The following is a 17819-nucleotide window of genomic DNA, read 5'->3' on the forward strand; positions in this document are numbered from 1 at the left end:
TAAGAAACTATATAAGCATATACACTAAATGTCACACCTGAACATATCCCAGCTTTCTGTATATATATATATTTTTTATTTTTAAATAATTACCGAACGGCTGCATTACCTTAAATATTTTCCGCTGTACATTAATGAAATTACCTCAAAAAAATAATTACTGTCATTTTTTTTCTTTTTCCCAAACAAACTTCTGTGTGAAAGAAGCCCCATGTGTACAAAAAGTTAATTTATTTCATGTATTTCCTACCACAAAATAAAAATGCACATTCCGGTGTTGTGATCCAGTGCCGCTTAGAAGTAAAGTTTGGCCATGGCCTGTAAGAACCTCTTTTTCCGTTTCTGCGCCGCCAGCTGCAGAACTTCCTCCGGGTTGCTGGTGTTCAACTCCGTCTGGCCGATGGCTTTTATCTGTGGACGCGGGAAAGGCGTTCTTAAAAGGGTACTGCACTTCTTTTCTTTTTTTTGCCCATCATTCACAATCCCTATGTAAGACAAAAACATGTGTTTTTCCTTTTTCTGCATTCTAAGTCGTAAATAAACACTGGCAAAAGTCAGCTAACAATGGAGGTAATAAGAATAGCCATTTTCTGCCCATAGAGTTTTAAAAAAAAATCCAAAAACCTTCAGTAACATTTTATATACACGCCAAGTATATAGATAATGTAGTATGCGTCACATTCAAAATAACATGTAACGATTACCTATTTGCTCATTTTTAAGCAGACAGCGGCGCATTCATTTCACAGACGTATTACAACGCTCGCTTTTCCTTCAACAACAACAACAACAACACTACTAATCACGAGAGGCAACAAAGACTACTTTGGGACCAATGATGATCCTTAAATGTGTATTTTTTTGCTCCCTGGGATGCCGACTGATGGGATGTTTATATCTTCCCGTTTAGATGAAGAATTTATCATAAAAATAAAAAAAAAGGTGGCCAGAAACTAGTGTTTCTCGCAATTTCCGGCTCTAAGTTGGATGTAAAAGTTGACCAATTTCTCTGTTTACGTACACAGCCTTCTACTATCCAGGTGAGAGGCATGATTTATAATCTAGGATTAACTCTCACCAACTCAGAGGCGATGCAGCAGCTCAACGTCTCAAGTGTTTTTCTTTTTTATGCATTCTAAGTCGTAAAATATGGCAAGCAAGGTTCCCTCTAATTGTTCATGTGTGTGAGCAAAGGCAAAAACTCCCTGAGCATTCAGTGGAGCCCATGTGAGCAAGATCAGACGTGCACACTGTGACTACACCAGCAGCACACCTGTCCCAAACCTGACTAAATAACAAGTTCAATCTCCATCCATCCATCCATTTTCTACCGCTTGTCCCTTTCGGGGTCGCGGGGGGTGCTGGAGCCTATCTCAGCTGCATTCGGGCGGAAGGCGGGGTACACCCTGGACAAGTCCCCACCTCATCGCAGGGCCAACACAGATAGACAGACAACATTCTCTTATTATTATAATCAAATGACAGCAGTCATTTCCATTTCTAATATAAGTGTTTAGGCCCACTTACAATGAGAATAACAACAAATATTGTTTGTCATGAACTGTGTACTTGTATTGTTTGTCTGGGTGGAGGTCCTGCTTTGGAAATAATTTGTACCCCTTTCAGACATTGCATTTAGTTCCCATTAAAACATTCACATGTTGCAGGGGATCATGTGTACATTCCTGCAACTAAAAATATATTTTTATTAGTATGTATTTAATATATTAACAGCATTTCATGATTAATATTTATAATTTAAGATTCCTAATAAATGACACTAGAATAAGCACACATTTGATTGGTAAATCATAGTGTAACCACCTGGAATGACATTTTATGTGTGGTGTTGGAGTTGTCCGACTTTTTGTGTGGCTGTAAACGCATCACTGGCTAAGTGCCATATGTGCATGTGTTGGCGCAAGTGAGAAAGAGCGAGCGGCTGCTGTTGATATAACAAAGTTGCTTTTGGTTTGGTTTGTACTGCAGAAAATGACCACTTTTGCTAGATATAATTTTTTTTACTAATGTTTTGGTCATGTGTTTATGGCCGACAATAAAGAGTTTTGCTCAGTAAAGTGATGGATGGAATTCATGTCCTCAAAGCGTCTCGACAGACGTTACAATATTTGAACAATGATGACCAAAACGGTTTTCTCTGTCGTGTCCGTGTCGTGTCGAAAATTGTTATGCGCTTATTTTTTTTATTTGATTTTGTGCGTGGCATAGATTTGTTGTGCGCAGAGGACGCTTGAGCAGTGTGCAATTGCACAGGCGCGCACCTTAGAGGGAACATTGATGGCAAGTACGAGGTGGCTAACAATGCAGATTAGGGATGTCCCGATCCAGGTTTTTGCACTTCCGATCCGATACCGATATTGTTTTTGCATTTCCGATCCGATACCGATACTGACCGATACCGATACTGACCGATACTGGCCTATCCGAGCATGTATTAAAGTTTAAAGTTATTTAGCCTACTTAGTTGTCAGAATCATGTTGAAAAGGGTTTAGTACCGGTACTCTTGATAACAACTAGCCAGCTGAATTAGGGGAGTTTGAATAATACACAATGGTTGGTAACAAGAAACTGACCTGTTTATTCAAGGATAAACACAAAATAGACAAAATTATACATGACAAACAGAAATGGCATCATTGAACTAGGGCTGGGCGATATGGCCTTTTTTTAATATTGCGATATTTTAAGGCCATATTGCGATACACAATATATATCTCGATATTTTGCCTTAGCCTTGAATGAACACTTGATGCATATAATCACAGCAGTATGCTGATTCTATGTGTTTTGATTGATTGATTGAGACTTTTATTATTAGGTTGCACAGTGAAGTACATATTCCGTACAATTGACCACTAAATGGTAACACCCCAATAAGTTTTTCAACTTGTTTAAGTCGGGGTCCACTTAAATTGATTCATGATACAGATATATACTATCAGATATATACTATCATCATAATACAGTCATCACACAAGATAATCACATTGAATTATTTACATTATTTATAATCCAGGGTGTGGAGGGGGGCGCCGGATGTAAGTGTCAGAGTTTGATATGAGAATAAATCTAAAGTTAAAATATAGGGTAAAATGCACCCATTTGCAGGAAATGTAGTCTTGATTTTCAACATTTTCTTTCAAGGCTTGCATGTCTACATTACAACATTCTTCTTCATACTGCATTAATATATGCTACTTTTAAATTGTCATGCAGAGAAGGAAATCACAACTAAAAAAATCACACGTTTTTTCATACGGTGTTGATGTGGAAATTTTTGCCTCAGCATTTTGATGGTGTGGACGTTTGGCACCGAATAGAGATAAGCGTCTCGACAGATGTCACAATATTTGAACAATGATGACGAAAACTGTTTTCTCTGTCGTGTCCGTGTGTCGAAAATTGTTATGCGCTTATTTTTTTATTAGATTTTGTGCGTGGCATAGATTTGCTATGCGCAGAGGACGTTTAAACAGTGCGCAATTGCACAGGCGCGCACCTTAGAGGGAGCGTTGCTCGCACGGCTGCGCTTGCATCACAGCTAACGTTAGCCATGCTGCTACCTCTCTGCTCGGGGAGGACGTATACGTATGTGACGTATGAGGTGACAGTATGTGACGTATGACGTGACAGTATGTGACGTGTGTAAGAAGGTGCACTTGCTGTCTGTGAGAGGGAGACACAGGAAAGAGTGAGAAGAGCCTGTCGTGTAATGCCAGCAGCTAAAAGCAACTGCGTGAGAATTCACAGACCTGTGGATGTGTTGAAGGTGTTCTGGAAAATGCGGAACGGAAATTACGGAGCAGCAGAAAAGTGGAATGTATTATTTAAATAAGTGCGTTGGAAAACACGGACCGGAGTTTTTTTTTAAACTGGATCTGGATCGGCATTTTCCCATGCCTTGCCGATACGCAATTTTTGGCAAATATCGGCAGCCGATCCGATCCAAATATCGGATCGGGACATCCCTAATGCAGATAAAGGAAATACACTAAAACCCTCTAAAAATGTTTTTTTTAAAAACCCGTCAACAATACTTTATTTACGTCCCTTGACCGGAAGTAAAACCTGTGTCTTACACAAGGATTGAGTGTAGTTCCCCTTTAAAGAACCTTGCAGCACAAAATGAGGCACAGCTGCATAATGCCTTTAGAAAGAAGATGATGCTCAGTGCACCAAATATTACAGTCAAATGAGTCGCGACTCACCGCTATTTGTCGCTTTTCCGCTTCGCCGCGCTTATGGTGAATATCTGCAGGCGATCGCATTAAGGTGATTACAAGAAAGTGTCGGCGAGCTGTCTGTTGGAGCGAGGGGGAAGGATACGCGTGAGGTACTCCAGGATGGTGACGTCCCAGATGTAGTCATAGAAGGAGTCCATGGCGTCGTGGCTGCGTTGAAGTCACACACACGTTAATAAAGGGAACGGTTTATCTGGCGTAGTCTGGCGGACGCACCTGTTCTGCTCCTGTAGCGCCTTGAACGCCGTCATGTAGTCGACTTCTCTCAGGAACTGGCAAAGAACGGCGACCTATCAGGAGAAAGAATACTGGCGTTAATGGGGAACTGCATTTTCCCTATCATTCACAGTCCTCACGTAAGACAAGAACACATTTTAATATTGGTATGCATTCTAATTTGTATTAGCAGTCATTATGTCTATTTTGCCCATTAAGCCCTCTGAAAAACATCCCAAAACCATCAACAATTAGAGATACTTGGTCAACGGCCATACAGGTCACACTGAGGGTGGCCATATAAACAACTTTAACACTGTTACAAATATGCGCCACACTGTGAACCCACTCCAAACAAGAATGACAAACACATTTCAGGAGAACATCCGCACCGTAACACAACATAAACACAACAGAACAAATACCCAGAATCCCTTGCAGCACTAACTCTTCCGGGACGCTACAATATACACACCCCGTTACTCCCTACCGCTCACCTCAACCTCCTCATGCTCTCTCAGGAAGAGCATGTCCCAAATTCCAAGCTGCTTAAAAAAAATAATGCACTTTGTGACTTCAATAATAAATATGGCAGTGCCATGTTGGCATTTTTTTCCATAACTTGAGTTGATTTATGTTGGAAAATCTTGTTACATTGTTTAATGCATCCAGCGGGGCATCACAACAAAATTAGGCATAATAATGTGTTAATTCCACCACTGTACATATCGGTATCGGTAATTAAGAGTTGGACAATATCGGAATATCGGCAAAAAAGCCATTATCGGACATCTCTAATTTGTATGCATTCTAATTTGTATTAGCAGTCATGTCTATTTTGCCCATTAAGCCCTCTGAAAAACATCCCAAAACCATCAACAATACCCAATTCACATGTCGTGACCCGAATATAAGCCAAATATTAGCGATTTTCTTATTATAAGCGCTAACGCAGAATAACTACTTTTAACGGCGCTGTGATCACAGAGAGTTAACTAGCTTATGGTGCTGCATTGACACACGGAGACGTTGAGCTGCTGCATCGCCTCTGAGTCGGTGAAAGCTAATCGTAGATTATGAATCATGCCTCTCACCTGCAGATAGTAGAAAGTTGTGTACTTTGACATCCAACTTAGACCCGGAAATGGTGAGGAAAAACACGAAAAGACACTAGTTTCTGCCCACCTTTATGATCAATTCTTCATCTAAACGGGAAGATATAAACATCCCATCAGTCGGCATCCCAGGGAGCAGACATTGTACAGTAAGTGATTGTTTTATTATGTTCGTAGTTTTTATTTCTTGATTCGCAATGCTGCTAATTGCTGCATCTGTTTATCACTCAGCTTCTAAAACGTCCTCCTTATATTCAGGCTAAAAGAAACATACATTTAAGGATCCTTACTGGTGGGGTAGCGGGGGGTGTATATTGTAGCGTCCTGGAAGATTTAGTACTGCAAGGGCTTCTGGGTATTTGTTCTGTTGTGTTACGGTGCGGATGTTCTCCCGAAATGTGTTTGTCATTCTTGTTTGGTGTGGGTTCACAGTGTGGCGCATAATTGTAACAGTGTTAAAGTTGTTTATACGGCCACCCTCAGTGTGACCTGTATGGCTGTTGACCAAGTATGCTTTGCATTCACTTGCGTGTGTGAAAAGCCGTAGATATTATGTGACTGGGCCGGCACGCAAAGGCAGTGCCTTTAAGGTTTATTGGCGCTCTGTACTTCTCCCTACGTCCGTGTACACAGCGGCGTTTTAAAAAGTCATACATTTTACTTTTTGAAACCGATACCGATAATTTCCGATATTAGATTTTAAAGCATTTATCGGCCGATAATATCGGACTGCCGATATTATCAGACATCTCTAATTAGGAGTGTTGTTGTTGTTGAAGGAAAAGTGAACGTTGTGGTGCACCACAATCTGCTTAAAAATGAGCAAAATAGGTAAATGTTACATGTTATTTTGAATGTAACGGATACTACATTACATATATATTTGTATGTAAAAGGTTAATGAAGGTTTCTGGATGTTTGTTTTTTTTTAACTCTAGAGGGGACAGAGCCTTTTCCGTTGCCGCCCCCTAAGCTCTGGAACAGCCTTCCCCTCCACATTAAGTCAGCCCAGAGTCTGGGGGTCTTCAAAACCCTTCTTAAGACCTACCTCTTCTCGCTGGCCTTTGACCTGAGCTGAGTCCGCCCACTCGGCCACCATTTCTAAACCCCCCCCGCCCACCTTCGCTTTAGTTTTATTTTTTAATTTGTCGCACTTTTATTATTATTTTACAAATTTTTACTTTTTATTCTAGCCTTTTCACCGTATTGCTTCTGCACTATCTTGTTCAGCTCATGACTAAAGTATTGGGACACTTAGGACTACAACTTGACATAAGTATTGGGCCACTTGGGACTAAAACTGGACAAAAGTATTGGGACACTTAGGACTACAACTTGACAAAAGTATTGGGCCACTTGGGACTAAAACTTGACAAAAGTATTGGGACACTTGACTACAACTTGACATAAGTATTGGGACACTTCGGATTACCACTGGACAAAAGTATTGGGACACTTAGGACTAAAACTGGACAAAAGTATTGGGACACTTACGACGAATACTGGACAAAAGTATTAGGACACTTCGCACTAAAAGTAGACTAAAGTATTGGGACACTTAGGACTACCACTGGACACAAGTATTGGGACACTTACACTGGACAAAAGTATTGGGACACTTGGGACTAAAACTTGACAAAAGTATTGGGACACTTAGGACTAGCACCTGCCAAATATGCGGGCCCGACCAATGCTGCTTGCAGCTTTAATTGTTTATGTTCTTTGTTTGTTTTTTGTTTTGTTTTTTGCTCTATGCTTTTTTCAACCTGTAAAGCACTTTGGTTCAATTTAAAAGTTGTTGTAAACGTGCGATATAAACAAAGTTGACTTGACTTGACTATGGGCAGAAAAGAGCGATTCCTATTACCTCCATTTTTAGCTGACTTTTGCCAGTGTTTACTTACGAGTTAGCGTGCATAAAAAAGAACCACGTATGTGTTCTTGTCTCACATAAGGATTGTGAATGGTGGGATAAATTCCAATAAAGTGCAGGTCCTCTTAAAGGACCAGAACGGGAGCGACGGCGAGCGCTTCGAACCTGCGTGTGGCAGTTCATCATGGAGCAGCACTTGATCATCCTCTTCAGCACCTGTTCGACACACACACACACACACACACACACACACACACACACACACACACACACACACACACACACACACACACACACACACACACACACACACACACACACACACACACACACACACACACACACACACACACACACACACACGTTGCACAATGAGGACCGGCTAAAAAGCAGGACACGGCAAACCGAACCACCCACCTGGTCCGAGTAGACGTCAGGCGGGACGGCTTTAGTGAAGAAGTCCGAGGCCACAGCGCCGGCCTGAAGGTATAAGTTGAGTGCCGCAGAGTACTGGTTGGTCGCTGCAGGGAAGAAAAACACATTTTGATTTGCAAAAATCACATTATTTTATTTTATAGGTGGTGGGTCACATTAAATGAAGGGCCAGGCCACCTTAAATTAAGCGATGGGCCGAAACCAATTCAGTTACCTGGTCACATCAAATGAAGTGGTTGGTCACCTTAAATGAGGCAGGCATGCCACCTTAAATGAGGCAGGCATGCCACCTTACAGTAAATGAAACGGCGGGCCATTTCAAATTTAGTTGCCTGGTAACATCGAATAAAGCGTCTGGTCACATCAAATGATGCGGGAATGCCACCTTACAGTAAATGAAGCAGCGGGCCATTACAATTAAGTGGCGGGCCATTATAAATGAAGCATCGGGCGCTGGCCAAATCAAATTAAGAGGCTGATCACATCAAAAGAAGCGTGTGGGCCACTATAAATGAGGCGGGCGTGCCACCTTACAGTAAATGAAGCGGCGGGCCATTTCAAATTTAGTTGCCTGGTAACATCGAATTAAGCGTCTGGTCACATCAAATGATGCGGGAATGCCACCTTACAGTAAATGAAGCAGCGGTCCATTACAATTAAGTGGCGGGCCATTATAAATGAAGCATCGGGCGCTGGCCAAATCAAATTAAGAGGCTGATCACATCAAAAGAAGCGTGTGGGCCACTATAAATGAGGCGGGCGTGCCACCTTACAGTAAATGAAGTAGCGGGCCAATACAATTAAGTGGCGGGCCTTAATAAATGAAGCGTTGAGCCACATCATCAAGTGGCTGGCCAATTTAAAAGAAGTGGTGGTTAAATGAGGCGTACGGGCCGGGCCACCTTACAATAAATTAAGCGGTGGGCCACATCAGATTTAGTTGCCTGATCACATCAAATGATGCGGGCAGGCCACTTTAACTGAGAGGGGTGGGCCACTTTACAGTAAATTAAGCAGCGGGTCATTGAAATGAAGTTGCGGGTCACAATAAATGAGGCGTCGAGCCACATCATTTGATGTGGGTGGTCACATAAAATCAAGTGGCTGGCCATTTTTCAAAGAAGTGGTGGGCCATATTAAATGAGGCGGGCGGGCCACCTTACAGTAAATGTAGCGGTGGGCCACATCAGATTTAGTTGCCTGATCACATCAAATGATGCGGGCAGGCCACATTAAATGAGGGGGAGGGCCACTTTACAGTAAATGAAGCAGCGGGTCATTAAAGTGAAGTGGTGGGCCACATCATTTGATGTGAGTGGTCACTACAAATTAAGTGGCTGTCCACTGTAAACGACGTGGCTGGTCACATCAAATGAAGCGGCTGGCCACTTTAAAAGAAGTGGTGGGCCATTTTTAAAGGGTAACTGCCTGTTTTTGGAATTTTGGCTATCATTCACAATCCTTATGTGAGACAAGAACACATACTGTATGTAGTTCTTTTTTTAAAGAATTCTAATTCATAATTAAAGAGTCAGCCAATAATGCAAGTCGATGTAATGCGCCTATAAACGCTCTAAAAGCCTCCATTAAGGTTTTATACACACGTTGCAAGTAGATATGTAATGTATTAAGGGTGTAACGGTACACACAAATTTCGGTTCGGTACGTACCTCGGTTTAGAGGTCACGATTCGGTTCATTTTCGGTACAGTAAGAAAACAACAAAATATACATTTTGGGTTATTTATTCACCAAATTTGCAAAATCTTCCACCAAAAATATTTTTCTTAGTGGAATATTTGATGTGAAGTAATGGGAACCTTGAATAGGTCAATAATTCATAATAACATTGATTTTGATTCAATATTATGTTTTAAGCAATGACAGTTTGAAAGAAAAAAAAACAGCTTTGTTTTATTAGTCAACATTGCAACTTTTTCTAAATTACATTTCACCTTTAAGCTTTTTTATTTCACTTTTGTTATGTTTTTGTTTATTTTAATAGTATTTTTAGAATGTGCCGTGGGCCTTTAAAACATTATCTATGGGTTGCAAATGGCCTCCGGGGCACACTTTTGACACCCCTGCTATAGATAATAAAAAATTAAATCTGATAAATCTATTTATTTATTTAATCTATTTATCCGTAATTTTCGGAGTATAAGTCGCTCCGAAGTATAAGTCGCACCGGCCGAAAATACATAATAAAGAAGGAAAAAAACATATATAAGTCGCATTGGAGTATAAGTCGCATTTTTTGGGGAAATGTATTTGATAAAAGCCAACACCAAGAATAGACATTTGAAAGGCAATTTAAAATAAAGAAAGAATACTGACCAACAGGCTGAATAAGTGTACGTTATATGAGGCATAAATAACAAACTGAGAAGGTGCCTGTTATGTTAACGCAGTGTTTTTCAACCACTGTGTGCCGTGAGATACAGTCTGGTGTGCCGTGGGAGATGATCTAATTTCACATATTTGGCTTAAAAACATTTTTTGCAAACCAGTAATTATAGTCTGCAAATGATGTGTTGTTGTTGAGTGTCTAGAGCTCGGCAGAGTAACCGTGTAATACTCTTCCATATCAGTAGGTGGCAGCCGGTAGCTAATTGCTTTGTAGATGCAAGTAAAAAGGTGTCTTATGCTTAAACCAAAAATAAACAAAAGGTGAGTGCCCTTAAGAAAAGGCATTGAAGCTTAGGGAAGGCTATGCAGAACGAAAGTAAAACTGAACTGGCTACAAAGTAAACAAAAAGAGAATGCTGGACGACAGCAAAGACTTACTGTGGAGCAAAGACGGCGTCCACAATGTACATCCGAACATGACATGACAATCAACAATGTCCCCACAAAGAAGGATGAAAACAACTGAAATAGTCTTCATTGCTAAAACAAAGTAGATGCGGGAAATATAAGACATGAAACTGCTAAAGGAAAATATAAAAAAAAAGAGAAAAAGCCACCAAAATAGGAGCGCAAGACAATAACTAAAACACTACACAGAGGAAAACAGCAAACAAGTCCAAATAAGTCACAGGGTGATGTGACAGGTCGTGACATTACACCTACTTTGAGACAAGAGCTATATTGATGCATGCTTGGTTATGCTTTAAATTCATATCCAACAATTGCGACAACGACTTTTTACTGTCAACTGAGTTTATGATTTCTGCTGGTGGTGTGCCTCCGGATTTTTTCAACGCAAAAAATGTGCCTTGGCTCAAAAAAGGTTTAAAAACACTGTGTTAACGTAACCTATTATGGTAAGAGTCATTCAAATAACTATAACATATAGAACATGCTATACGTTTACCAAACAATCTGTCACTCCTAATCGCTAAATCCCATGAAATCTTATACGTCTAGTCTCTTACGTGAATGAGCTAAATAATATTATTTGATATTTTACGCTAATGTGTTAATAATTTCACACATAAGTCACTCCCGAGTATAAGTCGCAACCCCGGCCAAACTATGAAAAAAACTGCGACTTATAGTCGGAAAAATACGGTAGTTACATGCTTACTCACAATAACAAAGCTGGTCTACTTTCTGATGAGATGACCTATCGTAAATTAAGAAATCGTGTAACTAAAATAAATAGAAGTAATAAAAAGGTATATTATCAGACAAAGATCTATGACTTTAGACATGATGGAAAACAATTGTGGAAAATTTTAAATCAAATAATGGGAAGATCAGCATCATGTAAAACAAATTCGTATATAGAAGTTGATGGAGCTTACCTGACTAAGCCAATGGAAATTGCCACATATTTTAATAATTACTTTACGAACAAGATGGAAAATCTGAGAGTGAATATGACGCCTTCTGATGGCTCCTCCTCATGCACATTAATTGAAAATCATATAATGAAGGGTAAAAACTGCAGGTTCGATTTTGTACCAGTTAGTAGTTCTGATATTGAGAAATTGTTTTTATCACTGCCATCTGATAAACCTGCTGGGACGACATGCTAGATGGCAAATTGTTAAGAATTGCGGCATGCCATGTATCAACTCCGATTTGTCATATATTTAATAAATCATTATGATATGGAGTCTGTCCTGGGGTTTGGAAGGAGGCTAAGGTCATCCCTCTACCCAAGGACAAAAATAAAGATTTTACTGGTAAAAACAGTAGACCAATAAGCATACTTCCTGTTCTTAGTAAATTGATGGAAAAAGTTGTTTTCAAACAAATTCAAGATTACTTTACCTACAACAAACTGATGTCAGTTTCCCAGCATGCTTATAGGCAAGGTCACTCAACATCAAACTGCTCTAGCTCAGCTGACTGATGACTGGCTGTCACAAATGGATGTCAAGAAGATGGTTGGTACTGTCCTGATTGACTTTAGTGCGGCATTCGATGTCATAGATCACAACATAATGATCTCCAAACAGAGAAAATATGGTTTTAATAGTTTGTCACTTTCTTGGATGTTGAGCTATCTATCAGGAAGATCACAGAGAGTGTGTTTTAATGGTAGCCTATCCGAACGCAAGTACAATAACTGCGGCGTGCCTCAAGGAAGCTGCTTAGGTCCTTTACTTTTTATTATTTTTACTAATGATCTTCCCTGTGTTACAACAAACACCAATATGGTTATGTATGCAGATGACACAACTCTATACAGTACTGCCTCTACCTTAAATGACCTACAAAATAACTTAAATCAGGACCTGGAGAGAGTGTCACGCTGGGTAAATGATAGTAAAATTGTTGTGAATATTGACAAAACAAAAAGCATTCTTTTGGGATCCAGGCATATGCTTATTGATGACCCACAGCTTCATATTTTAATGTCAGACATACGTATTGAGCAGGTCAAAAAAGCAAAATTGCTTGGTGTGCTATTAGACAGTCAACTGTCATGGTCCGATCATATCGATGGTATTTCAATGAAAATGGGAAGAGGTTCAGCCATGGTCAGGAAGTGCTCCACTTCTTGACGTCCTCAACAATGGCTCAAGTCATACAGTCCTTGGTTTTCTGTCATCTTCATTACTGTCCTATAATATGGTCCGCTACGACTAAGTCTGACCTGAACAAACTGCAACTTGTTCAGAACAGAGCGGCTAGACTGGTACTTAAATGTTCTTTGCGCACTAATATTTCATTTATGCATTCACGCCTGTCCTCGTTGTCTGTTGAACCAAAGATGCATTGTAGTCTCATTATGTTCTTTAGAACTATCATTTTAGATCAATCACCAGATTACTTTAACAAACAGTTTTTAAAATCAACTAACACACATATTCATGACACTAGGAATGCCAGCAATGGCTACTTGGCACTTCCTGCTCCCAGGACCAATCTCCTCAAACATACAGTCATGTATAGATGTACATCATTCTGGAATCGGTTGCCATCTCACATTAATCTCTCACAAAGTAAATTGTCATAAAACAGCTTTGAAGATACACCTATTGCAGCTGCCCACATGACGTGAATTTTTAACACTGGTTTTAACTAGCTTTTTATCTTATGTTGTATTTTTCCATTGTATAATGTCTGGTAATGCATGTATTCTTTGTATTTTAATTTTGTATGCTCCTATATGGACCCCAGGAAGACTAGCAGTCGCCTTGGCGTCAGCTAATGGGGATCCATTCAATAAACAATAAACAATAAACAAAGCTGCTACTGCTAAAATGTTTTAGTTGAGCTAACATTTAGTTTCCACGTGCCAAAAAGGCGAAGAAAAAAGTGCAGCTGCGTTGCTTCCATACCAAAGTAGATGTCGGCCTGCGTGATGAGCCACGACTGGTTGTTGGGGTTGAGCGTGAGGGCGTAGGTCACCAGCTCTTTAACCGTCACCGCCACGGCCTCCACGTCCACCGCCTGTATGCTGCACACGTACACGCCTTTTTAGCGGGGGGGGGGGAGAAGGGGGAGGAGGAGGAGGTCAGAGCCCACTAACTTGGGGAGAGACGACGGCCAGATGGAGAGATGCTCGGCGGTCACTTCGTTGACGATGTCATCCTGGGAGGGAGGGCGCAGGGAGGGTTAGCAACGTGTCACTTGTGCGAGGAGAGCGGCGGGAAGTGGACGACGTACCCTCACGATGGAGTGCAGCCTCACAAAAAGCGAGATGAGGGTCGTCAGCACCAACGGCTCCTGGGACCAAAACACGATAACGGCGTCACAATGGGTCGCGCGATTGCGCTCGTATGGTGTACTCACTCTGATCTTGGTGACAAATGTCATCAATTTACTCCTGGGTGGACGAGAAGGGATCAGAGTAATTAGAAGGTTCTCCGATACAAGACCGGCTTGCGGAGCGTGAAGAGCACCTGTGCAGGATGCCCATGGAGGACTCCCGGTGCTTGATCAGGCCCACTCGGCCGTCGTTGCTGCGCTTGTGCTGGATGGAGACGCTGCAGATCTGCACCACCACGTCCCAAAGCTCCTTGGCAGTGCGCCGGCTCTCTTTGGGACCGGGGAGCTCTTTGCACGTGGACGCCAGGAGCTGGCCCAGCTGAAGGTTAAAAAAAATGGAATATGATATTCACGGGAAACACTATTACCTTTCATCATACTTGCCAACCCTCCCGGATTTTCCGGGAGACTCCCGAAATTCAGCGCCTCTCCCGAAAACCTCCCGGGACAAATTTTCTCCCGAAAATCTCCCGAAATTCAGGCGGAGCTGGAAGCCACGCCCCCTCCAGCTCCATGCGGACCTGAGTGACGTGTCAACAGCCTGTATTCACGTCCGCTTTCCCACAATATAAACAGCATGCCTGCCCAAACACGTTATAACTGTAGAATGATCGAGGGCGAGTTCTTGGTTTCTTATGTGGGTTTATTGTTAGGCAGTTTCATAAACGTCCTCCCAGCGCGGTAACAACACACAATAACAGCAGTCATCTTTTATTCTAACGTAAAGCAGTTTGTCTGCCGTAAACAGCAATGTTGTTGTAATATATTGAGTTGGAGGCAATAACCAGGCGAGGTGATGAAGCACGTCTCTTTACTGTCAACTTCAGAACAGACTCACACACTTGATGTCAGGTGCGCAACACCACGTAACTCGTTGGCCAACCAAAAAGTAACCCCAGTACGCTATAGCCAACATTCACCAGGAGATGGCAACAGACAAACATAGATCACTCTATTACATTCCTCCCCTTTTATTAATGTAGAAGTTACTCAAAATAAATAAACAACCCAACCAAAAAATGCAGCAGCTCAATTAAAAAACTGTACTTAAGCCACATTCTTTTTTTTTTTTTTTAGTACTGAACTCTTAACCCTCATTTGTAAACAATAACATGCTTATTATACAAACAGTATTTGTACACCTTTAACACAGATTTTAATACTGTTTTCAGAGATTCAGGTTTTTTGGTGGTACTCGAAACCTTTCTGGGTACCGTACCTGCGAAAGGGTGTTCAGCATGGTTAGAAAAATAGTGACAGAGAATAGAACAAGGATGGACAATTCAACCCTTAACTCAACAATGAGTAGATGAGTGTTATGTGTGTGTATATGTGTAAATAAATGAACACTGAAATTCAAGTATTTCTTTTATTTATATATATATTATATATATATATATAATAAAATATATATATATATATATATATATATATATATATATATATATATATATATATATATATATATATATATATATATCTAGAATTCACTGAAAGTCAAGTATTTCTTATATATATATATATATATATATATATATATATATATATCTAGAATTCACTGAAAGTCAAGTATTTCTTATATATATATATATATATATATATATATATATATATATATATATATATATATGAAATACTTGACTTGGTGAATTCTAGCTGTAAATATACTCCTCCCCTCAAGGTTGCCAAGTATGCCTTTCATATTGTTGTTACTCAGCCAGTGTTTGTGGGTCTGATGGACCCGTTGCATTTTGTGGCTTTTAATGCCTCACAATCAAACACTTTTATGTTAAAATACTAAGGGTGTAACGGTACGTGTATTTGTATTGAACCGTTTCGGTACGGGGGTTTCGGTTCGGAGGTGTACCGAACGAGTTTCCACACGGACATATTAATTAAGTAGCGCACCGCACGTTGTGTAAACAATGCACACCGAGGCACAACACACTGCATGCTAGCAGCGACCGGGCTACAACAACATGCAAAAGCCAGAGCTGGAAGACCCTCCTGCCTCGTTGAGATCTCCCGATTGGGAACACTTCGGCTTCGTGGTGCGATACAACAATGGAGGACGGAGGTTGTTCAGCAGCGGCAGGGTATGCTTCTGCCAACACGTCAAACATGCTAACCCATTTGAAGCGTCACCACCCTCAAGTGAACATCGCTTCAACGAAGGTAAAGACGAGCGTGGTGCAAACACCGCGTTCAAGTAGCCTCTCCTCGGCAAGTCAGGCAGGGCTAAAGCAATAACAAATGCCGTTGGTGTTTTTATAGCAGCAGATTTAAGACCATATTGCATTAAAAACTAGTATAATACTATGAAGTAAAAGGAAACTTGACATAGTTATTTAAAAAAAAAAAATTATTTTTGGATTTATTTATTATGTTATTAAAATGTTTACATTTATTTGTATATTTGTTTTTAATTGTAGGAGCTTCAGATAAAATGATGTTCAACTTTCACTTTTGCATCTCATAGCACATGGGAGGAACTTTGATTAAAGTTTGAAAGAGAGGAATTATTAGTTTTTAAAGACAGGAGGATTAACACTTAGTAGATGCACTAATCCAGTGGTTCTTAACCTGGGTTCGATCGAACCCTAGGGGTTCGGCGGAGGTCAAGACACACCCGACTCATCGTGTAAATAAAAACTTCTCCCTATCTCCGTATTACGGATACGGCAACAGCAGAAGTCTGACTGATTTGCAGGTGTGTAATTTGTTGTGAGTTTATGCACTGTGTTGGTTTTGTTGTTTGAACAAGGTGATGTTCATGCACGGTTCATTTTGTGCAGCAGTAAAAAAACATGGTAACACTTTAGTATGGGGAACATATTCACCATTAATTAGTTGCCTATTAACATGCAAATTAGTAACATATCGGCTCTTAACTAGTCATTATTAAGTACTTATTAATGCCTTATTCGGCATGAACTTATTATAACTCTAACCCTAACCGTAACCCTAACCAAATAACTCAAAATTATGTCTTTGTTACTTAGAATATGTTGCCCTAGTGTCCAAAAAACTCTAAATTAAGTCTTTGTTACTTAGAATATGTTCCCCATACTAAAGTGTTACCAAAAACACATAACTTTGTCTTGAATTTAAAAAAAAAAGGAGGGTTCGGTGAATGCGCATATGAAACTGGTGGGATTCGGTGCCTCCAACAAGGTTAAGAACCACTGCACTAATCCATCCATCCATTTTCTACCGCTTGTCCCTTTCGGGGTCGCGCGGGGGGGGGGGTGCTGGAGCCTATCTCAGCTGCATTCGGGCGGAATGCGGGGTACACCCTGGACAAGTCGCCACCTTATCGCAGGGCAAACACAAATAGACAGACAACATTCACACACTAAATGCAGTAATTATAAAAATAATAATCATAATTATGATTAGTCATTAAATGATCATCCTACATGAGTCAGCTCATCTCTAACTTACAAAATGAAGTAAAAGGAAACTTGACATATATAGTCATATTTAGGTAAAGTTAAAGTACCAATGATTGTCACACTAACCAGGTGTGATGAAATTTGTCCTCTGCATTTGACCCATCACCTTGTTCACCCCGTGGGAGGTGAGAGGAGCAGTGAGCAGCAGCGGTGGCCGCGCCCGGGAATAATTTTTGGTGATTTAACCCCCAATTCCAACCCTTGATGCAGAGTGCCAAGCAGGGAGGTTATGGGTACCATTTTTATAGTCTTTGGTATGACTCGGCCGGGGTTTGAACTCACGACCTACCGATCT

The 17819-nt window shown here is 40.6% G+C and overlaps 1 protein-coding gene across 4 annotated transcripts in view; it reads right to left on the reverse strand.

Moving 5' to 3' along the window:
* Positions 1-216: 216 nt before the first annotated feature.
* The window catches only part of ints8 (integrator complex subunit 8), a 43273-nt gene continuing 25670 nt past the window's right edge, over positions 217-17819 (reverse strand). For all 4 annotated transcript variants that reach the window (XM_061930918.1, XM_061930919.1, XM_061930920.1 and 1 more), the window contains exons 18-28: positions 14204-14388; positions 14094-14127; positions 13968-14027; positions 13831-13892; positions 13640-13758; positions 7885-7988; positions 7633-7683; positions 4480-4553; positions 4349-4413; positions 4231-4274; positions 217-411 (exon numbers count right to left, since the gene is read on the reverse strand). In XM_061930918.1, coding sequence (XP_061786902.1) covers positions 295-411; positions 4231-4274; positions 4349-4413; positions 4480-4553; positions 7633-7683; positions 7885-7988; positions 13640-13758; positions 13831-13892; positions 13968-14027; positions 14094-14127; positions 14204-14388 — 915 coding nt within the window. In that variant the 3' untranslated portion in view covers positions 217-294. The remainder of the gene's footprint in view (positions 412-4230; positions 4275-4348; positions 4414-4479; positions 4554-7632; positions 7684-7884; positions 7989-13639; positions 13759-13830; positions 13893-13967; positions 14028-14093; positions 14128-14203; positions 14389-17819) is intronic.

This window comes from Nerophis lumbriciformis, linkage group LG37 (genome assembly GCF_033978685.3).
Source record: "Nerophis lumbriciformis linkage group LG37, RoL_Nlum_v2.1, whole genome shotgun sequence".
Classification (NCBI taxonomy): domain Eukaryota; kingdom Metazoa; phylum Chordata; class Actinopteri; order Syngnathiformes; family Syngnathidae; genus Nerophis; species Nerophis lumbriciformis.